The sequence below is a fragment of the Suncus etruscus genome, chromosome 10 (genome assembly GCF_024139225.1).
Source record: "Suncus etruscus isolate mSunEtr1 chromosome 10, mSunEtr1.pri.cur, whole genome shotgun sequence".
In the NCBI taxonomy this organism is placed as follows: Eukaryota; Metazoa; Chordata; class Mammalia; order Eulipotyphla; family Soricidae; genus Suncus; species Suncus etruscus.
This window is the reverse complement of record NC_064857.1, coordinates 67,834,957-67,857,746: the sequence shown is the minus strand read 5'-3', so window position 1 is coordinate 67,857,746 and position 22,790 is coordinate 67,834,957. Positions and strand designations below refer to the sequence as shown.

The 22,790-nt window shown below is 38.9% G+C and overlaps 1 protein-coding gene across 1 annotated transcript in view; it reads right to left on the bottom strand.

Annotated features, from left to right (window-relative positions):
* The window catches only part of PIGN (phosphatidylinositol glycan anchor biosynthesis class N), a 103,351-nt gene that overhangs the window by 80,536 nt on the left and 25 nt on the right, over positions 1 to 22,790 (bottom strand). Inside the window, exons 1-11 of the mRNA XM_049782098.1 lie at positions 22,568 to 22,790; positions 21,287 to 21,408; positions 19,954 to 20,052; positions 17,003 to 17,109; positions 13,769 to 13,893; positions 11,470 to 11,600; positions 10,211 to 10,327; positions 5,362 to 5,402; positions 3,956 to 4,015; positions 1,693 to 1,785; positions 988 to 1,043 (exon numbers count right to left, since the gene is read on the bottom strand). The exon at positions 22,568 to 22,790 is cut by the window's right edge and continues 25 nt beyond it. Of these exons, the coding sequence (XP_049638055.1) occupies positions 988 to 1,043; positions 1,693 to 1,785; positions 3,956 to 4,015; positions 5,362 to 5,402; positions 10,211 to 10,327; positions 11,470 to 11,600; positions 13,769 to 13,893; positions 17,003 to 17,109; positions 19,954 to 20,052; positions 21,287 to 21,408; positions 22,568 to 22,788 (1,172 nt within the window). The 5' untranslated portion in view covers positions 22,789 to 22,790. The remainder of the gene's footprint in view (positions 1 to 987; positions 1,044 to 1,692; positions 1,786 to 3,955; positions 4,016 to 5,361; positions 5,403 to 10,210; positions 10,328 to 11,469; positions 11,601 to 13,768; positions 13,894 to 17,002; positions 17,110 to 19,953; positions 20,053 to 21,286; positions 21,409 to 22,567) is intronic.

Below are 22,790 nucleotides of genomic sequence, written 5' to 3'. Positions count from 1 at the left end.
TTGTTTTGTTTTGTTTTATTTTGGTTTGGTTTGGGGCCATACCTGGTAGCTCTCAGGGGTTACTCCAGGCTCTGTGCTCAGAAATTACTCCCTGCCAAGCTCAAATAATCATATGGGATGCTAGGGATTGAACCCAGATCGAGTGCATTCAAAGCAAATGCCTTATATGCTGTGCTATGGCTCTGACCCCTTAGGTTGGGGTTTTGAGGTGTTTGGTGTTTTTTTTTTTTTTAATAACTTTTTTACTACTGTCTACATTCCCCTAGAATTTGCTTAACAAGCACAAATTCCTCCCATGTATTTTCAATACCATTCTGATATTGGTGGCAATAAAATCTTTAGAAACTAGTACCTCTAACGAGACCTAAGTCCCTATTTCTAACTCCTTGACATCTTCTATGGTAAAGTGAACTCAGGAACACTCGTTCCTGCTCCCAAACCTGCTCTTCTTTCCCCCTAAAATTCACAACAGTACCAACATCATGCCTATCATGAGTTTCCTTCCACACTAGGCCGAAGTGATAGACCAAGAGGGAGGGTACTGGTCTTGCATGCAATTCATTCAGGTTCAATCCCCAGCATCGCATAATGGTCCCCCAAGTAAGTACCACACCGAGGAGAAATTTCTAAGTGAAGAGAAGCAGGAGTAATCCCTGAGTACTGCAAAGTGTGACTCAAAAGCTAAGAGTTCTCACACCTTCCCAGTGGACCAGACAACCCATGTTGGATTCATCCCCTGACTGCTATCTATTTCTCGCTTTGCCGCCCCAACTCTCTTAGCAGCCATGAAAAGGCATTTGACATCTGGTTCTTTATTTATAAAAACATAAAAACAATGGCAAAGGCTTTCAATTTAGAGTCTACACTAATTTATATTCCACTTCTCCCCCCACAAAAAAATATCCCAATTTTAACTAATCTAGACTCACAGCCTCAAATTCATTGGAAATTTCTTTCTTACAAGTTACCAAAAAATAGTAGACTTACTTAAATGGAGTAAACAAAAATGATAAAGTTGCTTCTTTTTTCTGAGTCATTTTCACCTGGAAGCCAAGTATAAAAATTTCTTGTTATATAATGAATAAGAAAATTTTAATTTCATATTTAAATCAAAGTATCCATTAAGATGGTTCTTCAGGAATGAATGGCTTGAAAATAGATGGAACTTTATACTACTAAATGATTTGATAAAGAAAATTTGATCCTACTATCTCACTAAATTAAGAGTTAAGCATGACAAGCCTGAAAATAACAGTGCAATGTAATCAAACTACTTCTTTAACTCTTTAAAATAAATAAACCAAGCTGAATTAACAGCATCAAGAAAGATCCAATTAAATTGTAAGCTCTTTAAGCTGTTAGTGCATAAAAAATATGAAGGGCAAAAAATGTTTCAAGTTTACACTACAATGGCCCAATTCCAAATGATAAAACTTGGTTTAAAGTATTTATAAGCAAAAATAAATAAAGTATTTATAAGCATCTGAGGTGATAGTACAGAAAGGGACACTCCTCAAGGAAAAGTCTTTATCCTCAAACTTGCTCCATGAAAAGTGCACCTTAGAAATGTAAGGCATTTAGTAAAAACAAAAAACTTAATCACAATACAAAAATGTAAAGATAAATTCTAGAAGATTATTTTAAAAAATAACAATTATATTTGCTTAATATATTTATGTGTGTTGGTTTTACCTTGAATTGTTCAAGAATTTGTACAGCATTTGTAAACATACTCTCTGCTTTGAAAAAAGCAGTGTTGTTAAGATAATTCACAGGAAGAATACCCTGTAAACAATAAATATGAGTTAAAATTTGCTTTAACAAAGCTCAGACTATTCATTTAAACCAATTCATAAAGAAAGTAATAGAAACAAAACATGGACAAATAGATTTTTGATGTGCTCTCCTTTCAAAACCAAATGTAAAATCACATTGTATTGGAGCTGGAGAGATAGCACAGCGGTAGGGCATTTGTAGGGCATTTGCCTTACACATCGGCCAATTCAGGACAGACCCCAGGTTCAATTTCCCCGGCATCCCATGTGGTACCCCGAGCCTGCCAGCAGTGATTTCTCAGCACAGAGCCAAGAGTAACACCTGAGAGCAACGCCGGATGTGGCCCAACCCCCACCCCCAAATCACATTGCATTATTCTTGGCAGAAAGTAAATGAAATATACAAAGAAAAAATGGATTAAGTGCAATAAAACCTTGTATCTATTCAAAGCTTATTATACGCTAGGCAATGAATTAAATGCTATATGCGTGCAAAAATATCACTATGGTGGATCCCAGCAAACTTTAAAAGAAATAAAATGCCTAAGAAATATAAAAATCAAGACCTGGGAGCTGGACCCCAGGTTTGGTCCCACACTTTGCACGCGTCCAAGAACCATGTGGCTTCGAGCACCAGCAGTTCATGCCTGGTGGCCTAGATGAGTTTCACTGGAAGAACATAAGTGGTCTGTGGTGGAACCTTTCTTTCCTTACTGATGCAAGCGAGTAGAGTGCAGGAATTCTCAGGCGCAAAACACAAAGGATGCTGGTGTATCACTACTGCCCCCTAGTGTCAGTGTCCTGAGAGACTGGCCTAGCATGGCCTCTTCGCATGATCGCTTCCTTTAACCAAGTCTCAGAGCCCCTCATTCTGAAAGGCTCCACTCCAAATCTTCCTTTGATTTATCTCAGGGTTTCTGAAACTTTTCCCATTCATGACTCCTTTCAGCCGGCATTTTTTTTATGTGAACTCAAGTTACTAACTGGACTTTTACTGAAAAGAAGTTATAATAACAACAACAAAACGACTGGGGTAATTTTACATTTTTTTGTGTAAACTGTGTTTTTGTTTTTGTTGGGTAGGGGTTCACACTCAGCAGTGCTTAGGGGTTACTCCTGGCTCTGCACTCAGAAGTCGCTCCTGGCAGGTTTGGGGGACCATATGGGGTGCCAGGATTCAAACTGTCGTCCTTCTGAAGCATGTACGGCTGGTTCAAATCCCAGCATCCCATATGGTCCCTCAAGCCTGCCAAGGGTGGGAGGGGGGGAGGGGAGGGGGATTTCTGAGCGTAGAGCCAGGAGTAGCCCCTGAGTGCTGCTGGGTGTGACCCCAAAAACCAAAAATGAAAAAAAAAAAGAAAGAAAGAAAAGAAAGAAAGAGAGAAAGAGAGAGAAAGAAAGAAAGAAAAGAGAGAGAGAGAGAGAGAAAGAAAGAAAGAAAGAAAGAAAGAAAGAAAGAAAGAAAGAAAGAAAGAAAGAAAGAAAGAAAGAAAGAAAGAAAGAAAGAAAGAAAGAAAGAAAGAAAGAAAGAAAGAAAGAAAGAAAGAAAGAAAGAGAAAAGAAAACAAGAGATTTCAGTTTTCTCCTTTGGTTTGGGGTTTATAGTGATCATGGGTTATTCCTGGCTCTATGTCAGGAATATCTCATGGTTTACTCAGGGTTTACTCCTTCGTGGTGCTTAGGAGACCTTATGCAGTATTAACCCAGGACTCTATAAACCTATAAACCCTAGAAACAAAAATAATTTTTTTTAGTCACTGGAATTACAAAGTTATTCACGAGCAGAGTTCAGGCACACAATTCTTCAACACTGATCCCTTCACCAGTGTCTACTTGCCTCCACCAATATACCCGCTCTTCCCCATTTGCCTCTCACCCACCAGCCTGCCTTTAGGCGGTGTATATATATAATGTGTATGTATATATATATGTATGTATATGTGTATATATACATACATATACATATATATAAAACAAAAAATGTTAAGTAAACTTATTATGCTCATTTCATGTTGCAGATTATAATACATACACAGTCATGACATACTGCATTTATAAAACAAATAAAAAGGAAAATAGTTTTACATGTATTCACAGATTACTCAGAAACATGCAAATAAATTTTACTGTTCAGTGTCTTTTTTAATCTTGAGATCTGATAATAAAATGTCCTTCCTTACCACTGAATTAAGGGGAAAGGGGACGCCGATGAGAGAAGCCATCAGTGGTGCAACATCAGCCTACAAGGAAAGAAAGTGAAGTGCTCAGATGTCTACAGAGAGCAAACAGGAAAAATATCAAATGCAATTAAATGCTGAAATATATCCCTGATATTTGCTATAACTTACTCCCTTGAAACATTTATTGATATCAATCACTAACAATATAGTTTATAGTAAGCACAGGAGTTTATGAAGCAATTAAAAAAAAAACAGTAAGACCATCAACGTATTCTCTTGAGCATATCTAATTCTAAATCTGCCTCTCTCCCTTTCTCCCTTTATTTCCCCCAAATATCTGCTTTGCTTCAATAATAACAAAAGAATCCAAATATATAAAACCCACTAAAGCTAAAGGTCCTTTTCCGAGGAGACAAGTAGCTGGAAACTTGGTCACTGACCCACTATAACACTGCATTGTCCCACACACTGATTCACCAAACAGCTCATGACTTTCATTTTTCTAAATATAATTGACATTTATGACATAAGTTTTCAGTAAAATGTATGTCTAAACGCCAATTTTAAATCCTTGCTCACAACCTCTGAGGCCAGGGGAAATGTTAACATCTCCCATGCCTCAACCTCCAAATCAGGTTTTATAAATACAGGTGCTACAACAGGGTTGGACTAGAGGAGATGATACCGACTGAAGGGAGAGATACAGAATGATCTCTGTCATGAGTGGGATGGAAAATACACAGCAGGGTAGCAACAAGGAGGAACTCACCTACACAGCTAAGTCTGGGGGATTGAAAGAGGGGAATTGGGGGAAAAGGGAAGGGAGATGGGCACATGAGTGATGGCTGTGGGGTCTGGTGTTGGAATTATATCCAGGGGAAACCATCATTAGCAGTATTGTAGATCACAGAAACTCAACTCATTAAAAAAAAGTTTGTGGCTGATCCATTTATACTTTTGCCATCTTTTACTCACTGCAACTGTAAGACTTCTGGTAGAATTAAGTATGTGTTAGTAAAAAGAAAACAATAGCTGACAGACATTAGAAAAAAAATCCAAAAGGGGTTTTTATTAGATCTGTGTTTAAAGTAACTAAGCAAGACAAGAACTCACAGAATTTTCACAGGCATGCATATTTCCATTTATATAACAATTCTTTAATTTGCCAGTTTTATTTAAAGGAAATTTTCTACCTTTGTTTTACTCCAAGCTTGTTTTTAAACATTGTTAACAGAAAATTTAATCATATTAAAATAATTACATTGGAAGGGTTTCCTTTGGTAACTGTAATGTTTTTTAAGTACTTTAATCATCATTATTTTTAATACTTGCTACCAGATTTTTCGCCTAAATTTCTTATGGGAGTTAAGAATTAAATTGGAACAAGATTAAATTGAAATAAATACCTGATTGATATCCTGTCTCTTCCATTTCTCTAACTTCCATTCTGAAAGACATAAAACAAGAGTTGATTTAAGATGGAATAAAGAGTAAATCAGCATGTTATATGAGCTTCAATCCTTAATAGCAAACAAAAGTTTTGGAAAAGTCAAAGGCAAGAACAAATAAAAGGAATACTTAAAAAGTAAAACTTGTCGGGCCTTGCATGCGGCAGATCAAAGATGGACCTGGTTCTATCCCTGGCATCCCATTTGGTACCCTCCTAGTCAGGAGCAATTTCTGAGCATATAGCCAGGAGTAACCCCTGAGCGTCACTGGGTGTGGCCCAAACCCCCCACCCCCCAAAAAAAGTAAAATTTGTGGGTTTTTTTTTTTTTTCTGGCTTCTTTTTGGGCTATACTCAGCAATGTTCAGGGATTACTCCTGGCTACACTTGGAATTGTTCCTGGCAAGGTTTGGGGGACCTGGTTGGTTGCCAGGGATCAAACCCAAGTTAGCTGCATGGCATACTTGCTGTACTAGATCCTAGCCCTCCAAATACATACTTTTTTAGACTGGAATTTTAAAATAACTGAGAAGTGAATGGTGTTTTCTACGATGATTGTTTGTTTGTTTGTTTGTTTTTGGGTCACACTTGGCAGCGCTCAAGAGTTACTCCTGGATCTGTGCTCAGAAGTTGCTCTTTGCAGGCTCGGGGATCATATGGGATGCCGGGATTTGAACTGGGGTCCATCCGGTATTGGCCACGTGCAAGGCAAATGCCTTTCCACTGTGCTATCATTCCGTCCCCTCTATGATGATGTATTAAACATTCAAAATATTTGTATGGAAGCAGCTGAAGATGTGGCTTCAGTGGCTTCAGCCCACATCATATATTGTACCCTGGGCTTGCTTATTTGTTTCTTTTACATTTATTTTTTAATTTTTTTTCTTTCTTTTTTTTTAATTTTCTTAGGTAAAATTTTTTCTTTTTACATTTAAATTATTTATTGTTTAATTCAAAAAAATTAGAACATGATCTCTAAAACTATTCAGGTAAGGCTTCATGCATGAAATATTCCAGCACTCTATCTTCACCAGCGTCTGCTTCCTTCAGCACTGTCCCAGTGTCCCTGACACCCCTATTCTGGTTCAGCTTCCTATTGAAGACCAGTTCTCAGTTTGTATAGGCCATATGTTTGATTCCTGGCAATGCATGGCCACCAATGCATCAACAAAGGGTACTCTGACCCTCCCCTAAAAATAAAACTCATATGAAAATACGTGTTTCAAAAGAGTGAAAGGCTGGGAAGACAAAATGGAAGTAAAAGGCAAAATGCTATCTGTCACCAGAATAACTATGATATTCCTGTTCCAGTGAGTTATTATGGCAATTAATAGTTAACTAATGGTTATATACCTTTAAATAATGATTATGTACCCTTCTTCTTTTCTATAATGTCAGCTGCTTGAAAAACTGAAAGTTAGAGGCTGGAGAGATAACACAGCAGTAGGGCATTTGCCTTGCACATAGCTGACGCAGGACGAATCTGGGTTTGATTCCCTGCATCCCATATGGTCCCCCAAGCTTGTCAAGAGCGATTTCTGAGCACAGAGCAAGGAGTAACCCCTGAGCGCTGCTGGGTGTGACCCTAAAACCAAAAACCAAAACAGAAAAAGAACCCTAAAAGTTAGTGTTGCAATGTCCCCCTCTATCATTAATCCTAAATGTATTATAAAATAGTACCATAAATGACAAAAAAAAAAAATTGCTTCCCAAGATAACCACATTCCTAGATTGCTCTGCACATAAATTCAGAAATTTCAATAATCATTAAAGTAGCACAATCTTTTGGACATGCTAACAGAAAAATTGCATGCATAAATTCAAAACATGAGTTTTATGATATAAGAATCCTATTTCAAAGTAGAAGTAAAACTTTTTAGAAAAAAACAAAGAGTGATACCCTCAGAACTGGCTCAGTGGTAGAGCCTCTGAGTGTGAGTTGTCAGGCTAAAGTGAAGTCACTAATGCTGACCCACATGGCTGAGAGTAGCCATGGTAACAATGTACTGAGAGCACTGGGGCCATTAGTGTGTGATTTTTCAACAATGTGTAGGCAGGGGACCCGACAAGCCAAGGGCCCTGACACTGTAGACCAGTGGGCAAACACAACACAACACAAACAACAACAAAGGAAAGGGAAGGAAAATAAAGTGCCTGTAACATTGTGTAGCACAAACAAAGGTCTTATGAAATTCTCCTAGGTTGAGGAGTCTTTTTTGGTAAAAAAGACTTTTTATATATGACTGTGAGACAAAATCCCGGAAAGAGATTTCTGAAAAGACTATTTCTAGATCTCCCCCAGATTAAGGGTAATAAAACTATGTGACAAGGCCTGACATCTCTTTTTTCAAAGTAATCTGTATTTTCCAGAATTTTTTTGCTCCAATTGGTCTAAAACAAGACATTTTGAAGGAATTTATTCTATCTAATTAGTAAAAATTTTGGAATTTGGGATTGAACCCAGGGCCTCACGCTCACACATGGCAAGTTGCTCTGCTACTGAGAGCACATCCCTAAAATTCCGTTTCTTCACGGCCTTAATGGCATGAGCAACTGGTTCATTTGAGTACCATAAAGTGCCTTCAAAAGTGCTGCAGATGGGAAAAAAATCTGCCCAGCTGTGAAACATCACTTGTGACATATGTGTGATTTATCTGACTGATGGTTTTTGCAGCTAAAATATGACTCATGGATTTAATCCATATCGCTGGAATAAGCAGGTTTGTAAGGGATCAGAGAGACCATGTAGGAGTGAAGGAGCTTTCCCTGTATGTGGCTGAGCCTGATTTGGTCCCCAAATAGTCAGGAGTTACATCAAGCATAGGAGTAGTGGTGGCTACTGTGGCCACCAAACAAAAAAAAAAACAAGCAAAAATAATAATAAATAAAGGCATCTTGGGGGAAAATAAAGTGAAAATTTTTGGGAAAAAAATTGAAGAGCAATGAGTCTAATTTACAACTGTAGTTTCATAGTGTAAATACTAAGGACAAATTTCAAACTGAATGATGTAAACAAAATAATAGGAACTATATAAAAAAGTAATACGTAGGGGCCAGAGAGGTAGCACAAGTGGTAAGGCATCTGCCTTATCCACACTAGCCTAGGAAGGACCACGGTTCGATCCCCAGGTATCCCATATGGTCCCCCAAGCCAGGAGAAATTTCTGAGCACATAGCCTGGAGTAACTTCTGAGCGTCACCGGGTGTGGCCCAAAAAAACAAACAAACAAACAAAAAAAAGTAATACATAGAAATAGAAATGATATAAATTGATATTCAGGGGCTGAGCCACACCAAGAGGCATTCTAAGGTTATTTCTGAGTCTGTCCTTAGGAGTGACCCTGGCTGGGCTTGTGGCAACACATGAGGGTCCAGGAATCTAACTGGGATCAGCTACATGCTAGGCAAGACCTTACCCCCTGTACTATCTCTCCTGTCAAATGATACAAATACTAAAATAAAAACTTGAAAAGTATCTTAAACTTTGAGCTTGTTTCTAAATGTTCTATTTACTGTTTTAAGAAAATAGAAGTAGACATTGGAAATGTGGGAGGCTAGTCTAGTGACATACCCAAACCACAGAGTCAACAACACAGAAAACATGAGATCCAAACTTCAACAATCAAAAGATAAAATGTTCCTGAAAAAAAAAGATTACTTTGGGTTTTTGTTTTGCACATGGCAGACATGGGACAGACCCAGGTTCAATCCCTGGCATTCCATATGGTCCCCAGAGTCTGCCAGAAGTGATATCTGAGAGCAGAGCCAGGAGTAACCCCTGAGCACCACCAGGAGTGGCCCCAAAAAACAACAACAACAAAAAAGTACCTGTCGGGTGGCAGTGGCTTGGGTGAAAGGAAACTAGGGGACACAGGCAGTGGGGCTGATGCTAGAACATACATAACATGTCTAAAACTCTGTTACAATAACTTTGTTGATCACAGTTTCTTTAATAAAATTTTTAAAAATATAATTAGGGTAAGTAGCCTTGTACACAGCTGACCCTGACCTGATACTCAACACCACATAAATTTGCCCAAGTACAGCTAGGAGTAACCCTGAGCTCAGATCCAGGAGTAACCCATGAGTACTGCTAGGTGTAGCCTCATCCCCCCATTCTTCCTGTTACCTTACCTAAAAGAAAGACCTCTCATTTCTGGGAAGGGTCTTGGGGAGGTTACAAAAGGTTTGGCCTCAGGGGCAAAAGGGGATTTGGCATGGATGGAGTTTGAGAAGTAGCAGAAGGAGAGATGGCTGAAAGACAAGTTAGAATTCAGGGCTGAATAAGGATCCAGCATAAATGGTTATGGTAGGCCACACATGTTGGCGAGGGCCTGAATAAAGCTGATATTTCCTGAAGCCTGCCTTCAGTGGATTTTCTCCTCACTGCTCTCCTGAACCCAGATACCTGCTGGCTGGAGGGGTTGGAGACATGTGGTGCTGGGATGGCAGAGAAAGGCCCCTCCATTCATGACATCACTGTCCAGCTCCATCCAAAGGGCCTCTTTATTATTTTATTCTACACTAGGTATGGATGGGAGCAAGGAAGGAAGAGGGAGGGGAGGGGAAGGAAGAGGAGGGGAGGGGAAGAAATAGAAGGAGAGGGGAGGGGAGGATTGGGAAGGGAAGGGAAAGGAAAGGAAGGGAAGGAAAGGAAAGATGAGGGAAGGGAAGGGAAGATGAGAGAAGGGAAGGGAAGAGGAGGGAAGGGAAGGGATGGGGAGGGGAGGGGATGAGAGGGAAAGAAGGGGAGGGAAGAAAAGAAGGAAGGAAAGAAGGAAAGAAAGAAAAAAATTAAATATTCATACCTTCCAAAAATGCATCATCAAATTGCTGAGCTGACACTTTTTGGGGATACCTGATTCCAGCTCCCCAAGTGACAAAAGGAGTTAAAGTTTCTGAAGGATGACCTGCTCCATGGCTGCCTAGAGACCAGAGAATAAAGAAGAAAAGTCCCTCAGAACAGAAGTGATCGCTAATAGAACTCTAACTAGACAGCTAACCAAAGGTTCACAAATCTTTCACAGCACCAACAGATAAAACAAAAATAGTATGTTTAGTGACTTTGGTTAATGACAGTAAATGATCAGAAAAAAGTTCCGTGGGCAAGTAGATTAAAATGGGGAGCAGCCAAGGTCAGGATTGTTCTGCAGATAAGGACAGTTTCTCTGAACTTTTTTCCCAGGTCACTTTGGCTGATATAGGGCAAAGAAGTGCCAGTTTAGTAGAAACACAATGATTTGAGAAGCCAAAGCTCACCTGGCCTTATTTGTTCTCTGTGCTGACACTATACATCCTGAGGATCATAGAGGAAGGTAAGGTTCGTCCAGAGGAGATTTTTCAGAAATTTGAGCTCCTCCAAAAAAAAAAAAAAAAAACCACCAGAGGGGCCAGAGTAATAGTACAGTAGGTAAGGTACTTGCCTTGCATGCAGCCTACCCAAGTTTGACCCCTGGATCCTATATGGTTCCCTAAGTCCACCAGGGGTGATTCCTGAGTGCAGAGTCAGCACTCCTGAGCACTACTCGGTGTGATCCAAAAAGCAAATTAAAAAGATGATTAAAAATTTTTTTAAATAGATAAATAAGTAAAACCACCAAACTTGAGTCCACTTTGCTATCAAATACAAGTATTTTTGCTTTCTTTTCCATATTTTTGCTTTCTTTTTCATTTTTAATATATTTCTTTTATAGTTATTAAAACATTCTCTGGGGGCCGGCACAGTGGCGCTAGAGGTAAGACCTTGCCAGCGCTAGCCTGGCTGCAGTTAGATCCCCCAGTGTCCCATATTGTCCCCCAAGCCAGAAGCAACTTCTGAGCACATAGCCAGGAGTAACCCCTGAGCGTCACTGGGTGTGGCCCAAAAACAAAACAAAACAAAAATACACCCCCCAAAAACAAACAAAAAAAACCCATTCTCTGTATAAGATCAGTTTCTTTTATACTAACATTTTAAGCATGCAATTACTTGCTAGATAGAAACTTCACCTGTACTGAGCCATCTCTAAGCTATCTGGAGCTATATTTATCTCTACTTTAAGTATGCATATATTAAAGACAGACTAACCCCATGCTGTCATTCCATGGTCTGAGGTAAAGACAAATGCTGTTTTCCCATCATTTCCATAAAAATTATTTAGGATGGATACAATTTCTTTTATTCCTTCATCAACCTTTTTAATATTATCTTTATATTCCCTGTTTAAAAGAAATAAGATCTGAGTAAATTAAATATGGAAAAATAGAATTATTTAGCATGAACATATTATATTAAAAAACAACAGTTCCAAGAATATTTTTAATCTTTACTATTTTAAAATCAGAACTCTTCATTTCTTAAAAAATAATATTTTTTATAACAAAGCAAAACACCTGAAATTGTTTCTAGCAATGAATTTAAACAGAGGTTACTCATTAGCAAATACATTTTATTGGATGCTTTTAACTCTCAAATGTGATAATGGTGAATTCCAAGTTCATTTCATTCTTTTTTTTTTTTTTGGTTTTTGGGCCACACCTGTTTGACGCTCAGGGGTTACTCCTGGCTAAGTGCTCAGAAATTGCCCCTGGCTTGGGGGGACCATATGGGACGCCAGGGGATCGAACCGCGGTTCGTTCCTTGGCTAGCGCTTACAAGGCAGACACCTTACCTCTAGCGCCACCTTCCCGGCCCCATCATTTCATTCTTAATGAAAACTAGTATTCTTGCCATATTAAAAGGTAACACTGTTTACTGTAAAATATTTTCAGACATTAGGGTGTTTGTGAAATAAAACATACTATGATTATAAGACAATATAGTATCTTGAACAAATCATATGGAACAAGCTTCCCATACCATTGAAAAGGGTGGAATGGAGTGGAGTGAATTATATTATTTAATCAGTATATTATAATATAGAAAAGAACATGAAATTTTCATTACTGATAACTAGCTAAGAGACTTACAGTGGTCCTCAAACTATGGCCCGCGGGCCACATATTGTATTTGTATCTGTTTTGTTTCTTCATTGTAAAATAAGATATATGCAGTGTGCATAAGAATTCGTTAATAAGTTTTGTTTTTACTATAGTCAGACCCTCCAATGGTCTGAGGGACAGTGAACTGGCCCCCTGTTTAAAAAGTATGAGGACCCCTGCTAAAACTACAAAAAAAGTCAGATTAAAATGAACAAAGTTCCAGTAAGAAAAAAGGTACGGGGCTGGCGAGGTGGCACTAGAGGTAAGGTGTCTGCCTTGCAAGTGCTAGCCAAGGAAGGACCGAGGTTCAATCTCCCGGCATCCCATATGGTCCCCCCAAGCCAGGGGGCAATTTCTGAGCACTTAGCCAGGAGTAACCCCTGAGCGTCAAACAGATGTGGCCCGAAAAACCAAAAAAAAAAGAGAGAAAAAAAAGAAGAAATAAAGGTATAACATAATTTTTTTCTCTTTCTTTGCTCAAATATTTGTTGTTCTATATAAGAAATGCTACTTCAGCATAGTATACAAGATATTATACAACTACATGCTAGATATAATAATGAATAAATGGAATACACAAAGAATTTTAAAAATGTGGTTTGTGATGCAATTATTAACATAAAATGCTTTAAAAATTTACTAAAATATTTCTAAGTTTTTCTCTGCATGAACATATGAATAGGACATTATTTTTTATTAATGTGAAATCTGAAGACATCACACATAAGTTTAGCAACTAAACTACATACTACAACATACTACTAAACATCATACTACAGCTCAGATAACTGAGTTCTACTTTTAAGTTCTTTAAAATACAAATTATGTTGTCACCATTACAGAGGAAACACAACTGAAGAGTTAAACTGAAAAGCTGTATCCCTAAAAAGAAAAAGAAAAGAAATCAAAGAGCACTGAAATCACCTTCTTGGGGCGAGAGGGGAGAGAAGGGAGAGAGGGGAGAGAGGGGAGAAAGGGAGGGAGGGAGGAAGGAAGAGTGAGAGAGAGTGAGAGAGAGAGAGAGAAAGAGAGAGAGTGGAGAGAGGAGAGAGAGAGAGTGAAAGAGAGAGAGAGAGAGGAGAGAGAGGAGAGAGAGAGAGAGAGAGAGAGAGAGAGAGAGAGAGAGAGAGAGGAGAGAGAAGAGAGAGAGAGAGAGAGTGAGAGAGAGAGAGAGAGAGAGAGTAGAGAGAGAGAGAGAGCGGGAGAGAGAGGAGAGAGAACAGAGAACAGTGGTTAGTTAAAGCACTTGCTTTGCATGCTCTGGTGATGTTCCTATCCCTGGCATTGCAGTATCTCCCAAGCACCTCAATGTTCCGATCACCTCTGGAATTGATTCACTAAAGAGAGCCCAGAGAAGCACCCTCTTCTCAGCACTAGTGGAAGACTCATATCCACCCCAATATTACCTTGAGGATGGCCGGTGGGCATGTCCATTTGTATCTATTCCCACCAAATGTAGGAAAAAAACTATTTTCTCTTCATTTAGTTGCTGAAACAAAGTCTGGTTCTTTTTGGCAGAGTGAAAAAATTCCTATAGGTATTAAATGAGTTTAAAAGATTTAGTTCATTTATTTCTGAAATAGTAGAGACTAATGTTTTATCAAGTTTGTGCTTACTACAATGAAACTATCTGATTTTGATTTAATTTATGCTTAGGCCTTACAAACAGAAAGTCCTTATTGTTAGAACTCCCCAGACAGCTGTCTAATTTCTAATAACAAGGAAACTATTTTATGTGTTAGAATTAGTGTCCTTTCTTTTTTTTTTTTGGTTTTGTTTTTGGGCCACAACTGGCAGCACTCAGGGGTTACTCCTGGCTCTACACTCAGAAATTGCTCGTGGCAGGCTCGAGGGACCATATGGGATGCCGGGATTTGAACCACCATCCTTGTGCATGCAAGGCAAACGCCTTACCTTCATGCTATCTCTCCGGCCCCAGAATTATTGCCCTTTCTACCAAAAAGTTTTAAAGGAAATCTTATGGAATGCCTGAAACTCTACTATGACTTATTTCGTGAATTATGGTGCCTTAATAAAATAAGAAAAGATACTCTGACTTCATGAAGTTCTCCTAATGTCAATCATACATCAGCTATGATTCTAACAGTCCAGGAGACTAAAGAATATTTTGACAAAGGCAAATGCCCTACCGCTGTGCTATCTCTCTGGCCCCCATTAAAATTATATTTATATAAGTCAATAGGATAAGTCTGTGTGATTATTTTCCATATAAATATCTCTAATCAGGGGTCACAGAGATAGCATGGAGGTAAGGCATTTGCCTTTCATGTAGGACGTTGGTTCGATTCCCAATATCGTATAAGGTCCCCTATGCCTGCCAGGGGCGATTTTCTGAGCATAGAGCCAGGAGTAATCCCTGAGCGCTGCCAAGTGTGACCCAAAATCCCAAAAAAAAAAAAAAAAAAAATCTTTAATCATAGAGTGCTAATGTTAACAAAAGATATTTACCCATTTTGCAAGTCTAAATTACTTTTTTAAAAGGTCTTCATTAATAAAAATAATCACTTTTTAAATTATTACTATAAAAATAGAAATTATACCATTAGAGAATCTAGCTACTCCAGAATAAAAATTTAAACGAATCGGGGGCCTGAGAGATAGCATGGACGTAGGGTGTTTGCCTTGCATGCAGGAGAATGGTGATTCGAATCCTGGCATCCCATATGGTCCCCCGTGCCTGCGAGGGGCGATTTCTGAGTGCAGAGTCAGGAATAACCCCTGAGCAAAGCTGGGTGTGACCCAAAAACAAAACAAACACAAAATTTAAAATATCATTTGGAACCTTGCCATCACTTTCAAAAGAAAACTGCCCTCATAACTTTCTAGACATCCTAAGAAAATTTAAATCTAAATGAAAATGGTAAGTTCTTCAAAAGAACTTTTTCTTCAAAACATATCATGAAAGCAAATAAAACTAAAAACTTAGCAATTGAATTTCAGCTAAATTTATAATTTGTTTGGAATTCATTCAAATATGATCTGAATTTATTACAAAATACAGAAAGCTATGAAATATTAATCTTGCAAAAGTTGAACCATTAGATTACTATTGTATTTTTTTATTTGTTTGAATGGTTTTTTTTGGGAAGGAACCACACCCAACTGCTTACTCCTGGCTCTGTGCTCAGGGATCATTGTTGGCAGGCTTGGAGACCATACAAGGTACCAGGGACAAACTCAGGTCAGCCATATGTGAGGCGAGTGCTCTACCCACTATGCTCCAGCCCCACTACTGCCTTTTAAAACGTTGGTCTTTACTTTTATTATTTGGGAATGGGCATGATTGGGGCACATAATGCTCAGGGATTACTCCTGGCTCTAAACTCAGGAATTACTCCTGGCAAGCTCGGGGGACCTTATGGGGTTTGGGAACTAAACCAGGGTTGGCCACATGCAAGGCAAGCATCCTACTCATTGTACTATCACTCCAACCCCAGAAATAAATATATTTTAGTAGAAGAGACGATTTCTTTAGTATTCCTTGTACTTTAAAATAATGGCTGGAATTCTTGGATCCTAAAGCAATGTTAAAGATAAAATTCATGGTCTGAGGATAAAAAAGAAATCTCAGATACTGGCTTTTAATGGCTTTTAATTTAGACCTCTCTGACCATCCTGCCACATCAATTAGGCCTATCTCAGCAAATCATCTCCATTTCCTTCAAGATAAAAAAAAAAAATTTCTACTAAGGGCCAGAGATAGAGAACAGAGGGCAGGGTAATTGCCTTCTATGCTGCTGATCTGGGTTCAATCCCTGGAACTCCATAAGGTATGTCAAGCCCCAACAGTGCTCATCCATTCTTTGATAAGTCCTATTTATTTTTATCAGAGCTTTGAATTAATGGCCAAACTGCAAATGTTTCTTACAACAGATGAAATGTCATGACTTATCATTTGGAGGAGTAAGACAACAAATTGGCTAAAACAAGAAGAAATCAGTGTCCAGATTTCAGACCATGACACAATTTTTTTAAGTGAAAATTCTTGGGGAGACCTGACAAATCTGTCATGCCATTCTGAAACCAAAAGATCTAGGGTTAGAGATCAAATACAAGAGATTAGACTGTAACATACATGTGACTGATCCTGGTTCAGTTCCCAGCAACATGTCCAGTCCCTGTGCACTGCCAGGAGTAAGTCAGAGTACAGCCAGATGTGCCCTTAAAAATCTCAAAAACAAAAACAAAAAACTCTGAGTATAATAAAGAAACTCTTTTCATTATGATAAATTTGCTCCTTTGTTTATGTTGCTTGCAACATTCTTCCTACAGGCACAATTTTTCAACATCTATCTAGCAATAGCTTTGAAGATCATATCTCCAAAGGCTTTTTATTTTGTTGCACATCTCAACAGAGTCCAACTACTGTCCCTAGGCTTCATTTTACTGTCAGAAATATAATTTTAAAAGTCTTTTTGGGAACCTCAGTTTTAAAACTTTCAATTAATTTGTTACTGCAGAATCTTTCATTTCTTAGAAGTCTTCTGAAATACTGTCATAATATTAACTAGTCAAGTTCGTGCAAGTAGAAAAAAAGTAAGATGAATTTGCTAATCAATATCTCACACATTAAGGGAAGTATGTGAGCCTTCCCAGGTGAATCACTCAATTATCCACACCTTAAAGGTATTAAAAACCCAGGTATCCAGGTGTGCTGCGTCGCTGGCTGCAAAATCTTCACTGCGAGAAGCATAACCATCCATAAAAACATGGTTCCCACTAGCACCTGAGAGGAAAATGAAAGAGGGGGGTTAACATTTTAATAATCTTTTTAACCACCAAAAACATGAAATCAATAGAGAGTTTTATGTGTAACCAGAAGTTTTCACAAAGTATTTTGAAATGAGGAAGAGAAAGGTCAGAGGAATGCATCACAATCTTACGTGCTATGATTTGTGTGTGTGTGTGTGTGTGTGTGTGTGTGTGTGTGTGTGTGTGTGTGTGTGTGTGTGTGTGTGTGTGTGTGTGTTTAGTTTTTGGACCACACCTGGTAATACTCAGGGGTTAGTCCTGGCTCGTTGATCAGGATCATTCTTGGCAATCCCTGGGGGACAATAATGGATGCCGAAGATTGAACTCATGACAGCCACAGGCAAGGCAAGTGCCCTACCTGCTATACTATTCCTCCTCCTTCTCCCCCTTCACTTACCACCTTATGAATTCTTTTCTAGCCCTTCACTCTCTCACCCACATCTGTTATTTTGACCCATTTAACCTTTTTTTTACCTTCAATTCTTAACTCCTCAGGAAGCAGAACATTCCCCCTGCTCCAGCCAGTTGCCAACCAGCTCCCAAAGTGAAAAGATAGATTCTCGGTCTGAGAAGAAGTTGCCACTGCTGCTGCTGCTGATTTCTCTCAGTGGCCCTTTTCCCCCATCTCCCTTCAGTATGGATTGTTTCTCACTACCAGATTTGATTTCTGAGAATCCCCCAACTCAAGGACATTTCCTGATATGTGACTGCTGGGAGCCATTTTTTAGACTCCAAAAGACCAAATCACAAGCTGAAGCTGTGCTCAGTATTTTACTCCCCCCACCCTAGACTATTTCAAAAGACTTAAAGTGGAAATGTATAACTCCTTTGAATATTTCTTTACATGTATTTCCTTAATAGGTATAAATCTTACTGTCTTATCTTCTTATGTAGCGGCAATTTCTCCCTCCCCCCCTTTTTAAGTCTCTTTAGTAGAGAATTCTAGTAAATAAGTATCTCTAGTGTTCTGAGTTCATGTTAGAACCAGGTTATCAGGATTATTTAGCTTTATTATTTTTACCTCTATATGCACCATGTAGCATTGTTCCTTTTTGTGTGGGCATATTAAAATAGGGGTATCCTACATGTGCAAAAAAGGTTTTATCTAATAGGAACACATAAATTTTATATTGCGGTGGGGCCTTACATCCTGAACACTTGTCATAGTAATTGTCTTAGGCTTCAGATGATCAGACACTGACCATTCATCCTTGAACATTGGATCCCATCTATGGAAACAATACAGTTTCTACACCAGCACCAGGTATCAAACTTCTGCCAGAGAAGGCCCTACTGCTGCCCTGGCATCAACTTACTCCAGAGTGGATTCATTTGACACCCTGATGACTTGGTAAAAGCAACAACCTGCTTTAAGGATAGGGTTCTCTGCATTGCCACCTAATGGTGAGATGAAACCAGAAGATGCTCTGCATCACCCTGACTTCGACATAGGATCTGTAAAGAAACCAGCATCTCTGACCTGGTTTCTCTGACAGCAACAATCGTAATTGTGAAGAGCCTTTACTGGAACCACAGAGAAAGACTTTGGGATTAGACAACCTAGTATGCCTGGAGCCTAGAGTTGGTCTTATGTTAGGATACTTCATGGGTAAGGTCTCCCTGTTTCTAGGCCAAAGGTTTTTCCTTTCTATTTTCCCCTTTTTTTGTTTTGCTTTGTTTTGTTTTTTGGTCACACCCGGCAGTGCTCAGGGGTTACTCCTGGCTCTATGCTCAGAAATTGCCCCTGGCAGGCACAGGGGACCATGGAGAATGCTGGGATTTGAACCACCATCCTTCTGCATGAAAGGCAAACACCTTACCTCCATGCTATCTCTAGACTATTTTCCCCATATTTTTCTGTGCCTATGTAAACAGAAACAACAACTACTGCCACATACACACACACCTTTTTTATTGTATTTTTATCTCTTATCTTAAAAAAAAAAAGCTTACTAAACCTTCTGTTATTGTATTAATGACTTTATTGGATACAATGATTTTCACAAATATACCTGCTACTAAATTTTTTCTTTTTTCTTTTTCCTTCTCTCCCATTTTATTTTTTAGTTTTTCTATTGCATTTTAATAACTTTGCTTTCCCTTAATTTGAATCAAATGTATTATGATCAGTTATATCAACTATGTGATGCATTTCTTTAAATAAAAATTTTTTTTAGAAAGTTAAAATAATAGGGCCCGGAGAGATAGCACATCGGCGTTTGCCTTGCAAGCAGCCGATCCAGGACCAAAGGTGGTTGGTTCGAATCCCAGTGTCCCATATGGTCCCCCGTGCCTGCCAGGAGCTATTTCTGAGCAGACAGGCAGGAGTAACCCCTGAGCACCGCCGGGTGTGGCCCAAAAACCAAAAAAAAAAAAAAAAAAAAAGTTAAAATAATAAACCATTTCAACTTACCAATTCATGAAACCTATAATACATAGTATTTCAAGTACAACTAAGAAAGAAAACTCAGCCAGAGAGATAGCACAGTGGTAAGGTGTTTACCTTAGATGCAGAAGGATAGTGGTTTGAATCCCGGCATCTCATATGATCCCCCGAGCCTGCCAGGAGTGATTTCTGAGCATAGAGCTAGGAGTAACCCCTGAGCACTGCTGGGTGTGACCCAAAAACAAAAAACAAAAAACTAAAAAAAGAGAGAAAACCCAAACTAACATGTTTTAGCCATAATAATACACATCTCTATTTCAGAGATGTTAAATATATAAAAATATGTATCTTAAAATCAACAGAAAAGTACAAAGTTACCATGTTAACTTATTACCTGTATACTATCTTCTGAAGAAATACAATGCTTCTTACCTTTGGCAAACATAGATAGGATATCTGAACTTCCCCAGCTCCATGTAAACTTGCTCTCATTAAAAAGAGAATCAAATTCTACAGGATTTTCCTTCCATCCTTCAAATAGAGAGGGAACAAAAAAGCAAGAAGTAACAACATAATATAGGCACGTTGAAGAATTACTATAAACCCTAAGGAAGTATTATTAAAATAATAATAATTAATTGCAGGCCAGATAAAAATAACAGATTTTTATGCCACTCTGTCTTTTAAAACATACACACAAAAAATTATTTTTTAAATAAAATAACTTTTCAAGTTTCAACAGTTTCAAGCATTGGATCTATATATTCCTTTTCTCAATAGTACAGGATGATAAAGACTAGAGCTTAAATATCCATATCGCATTTTAAAAAATTTATTATAGTTTAGGTAACATGGTGACAAGAGTTAATACAGGTGAGTTTGATGAAGTTGCTGCATCATATTTCCCAAGTACCAAAGACCCTCGACTTCCATTCTTCTGTTACTTCTAGTTGGCCTAGAGTGTTCCATTACGGATATATAGAACATCAATTTTTCCCCATCTACCTGCCATTGGACATTTGGTCTGTGTCCATCATCTGGCTATTGTACTAATAAGCATGTTAATATATACTGTTATACACATATCTTTTCAAATTAACTTTTTTGAGTTTTGGAGGGGTCTGATATTAAGATGTGAAATCCCTGGGTCATATGTAAGCTCTATGGGGATGCTGGATTTGGGGACCACATCCTCTAGTGCTCAAGGGCTATTCCTGGCTTTGTACTCAAAGGGGGTGGGATTCAAATTAGGGTTGGCCACAGTCAAGGCAAATGCCTTACCTCCTGCACTATTTCACTAGCTCTATAGTCTTACTTTTGAGACATTTCTCTATTCTTTCCCATAGTGGCTGAAACATTCCCCAATAAAGAAGGGAAGTTTCCCTTTCACCACATCCCTAGAAATAGTTGATATTTCTAGTCTTTATAATACAGCCATTCTCACTGGAGTGATCTGGGATCTCACTGTCATTTTCATTTATATTTCCTGATGTAAGACACTTTTTCACATGCCTCTTAGCTTTCTCTATGTTCTTTTAGGGAAGTGTCATTCATGTCCCCTTTTTTGATGAGGTTATTAGTTTTCCATTGTTGAGTTTGTAAATGCAAAACTTAAATCTTTAATCTATACCAATATCTATTTCTATAAGGCATGTTGAAATATTTGCCCAAAGTATATCAAAACAATGTTTCATATCATGGTTCAGTATTATAGAAGGAATACAACAAATGTCCGATGTGACCAAACCATCTATGTAGACCTTACCTTTGGCAACTGCACTGACATCTTCATAAAATCCAGCGATGAGGGCAACATGGCCAGGTCGAGACTCGGTTGGCATCCGTGTATGAGATATGCCCCAGCTACCTTCATTCATTATGATACTCCTAAAACACTCAAAAAAAAAAATAGTTAGCCTCTACATGACTGGTTGCCCACTCTGTAAACGCTTTAGAAAGGTAAGAAAAATGCTGCCAATTCAGCTGACAATGTGCTTTCCCGGGGGACCATTTCAGTAGCTACATATAGCAAGCAGCCTGTGGCCTGTGTGGCCTGTTCTAAAAGACCTCGAAGATGGTTCCCTGCAGTGGACATTCCTATCTGCTCTCAAGCTAGCCTCAGTCTCTGGCTCACAGATATGCAGATACCGGAGGAAAGACCCAGGTAAAATGGGGAGGGGGGGTCGGATACTCAAGTATATAAGGTAGTTGGTGTTTTGTTTTTGGGGCCATACCCAGCAGCACTCAGGGATTACTCCTGGTTCTGTGATCACAAATTACGCCTGACAGAACCAGGGGACCACACAGGATGCTGGGGATTAACCCAGGTCAGCTCCAAGGCAAATGTCCTACCCACTGCTACCTCTCAGGCCCCCAAATTCCTTTCATGCAATAGCTGACAATATGATACCCAGACCACACTGTGCAGGTGGGGGAGACGGGGACAGGTGCACACAGATGACCATTCATTTTACATAAGGGAAGTCTACATTTTTCTAGTTAAACACCACTGCAACAAGCAACAAGCAATTCACTAATATTCATTTTTTTCATTATCTTCATTGTTAAGGGGTTTAGAATCTGGGGAGATGTATCAGGTGGTAGAGCACCTACCCAGAAGCACATGGCCCTGGGTTCTGACCTGGGGTACTTCCAGGTATAGGTGAGAGTCTCTGAACACACACATACAGCATCCAGTCTGTGGCAGGTGCAGATCTGTTGGGACTGACCCAAGGTCCCTAAGCCCATCAGTCACTCTTAACATATACATTAGCAGATCCATTTTATCAGAAAAAGATCATGTACTGGGAGCAGAGCTGGGTCCAAGAAATTAGGACAACTTAGGCCACGGAGATCAGGTAATCCATTTCAATTTGCCTGATAGCAACTTTCAAAATAATAACCCTTGAGGAAGAAGGAAAGCTACCAAGGTAAATGCAAACCGGTGCCCTACTCTTTCTCCCCAGGACCGCTGTGCCCAGCAAGAGATAAGCAGTATCAGGATCACATTTTCCAGAGATGGCTTGGTATCAGTTGCCAGTCTTACCTAATATATGGGGCTCTAGAATTTCCATTTTCATCTAATTCAAAGCACGCATCTGCTCGCAGACCATCAGCAACGAAGAGCACTAGTCTTTTTGCTGGAGGACGTAGTGGTGTGAACTGTGGCGACATCCCATGAACCAAAGGGGACGTGAAATAAATGTCAAAGATGGAAGCAAAGAACACAAGATGTACAAAAAGTCCTAGAATAAAGAGCAGCAGCATAT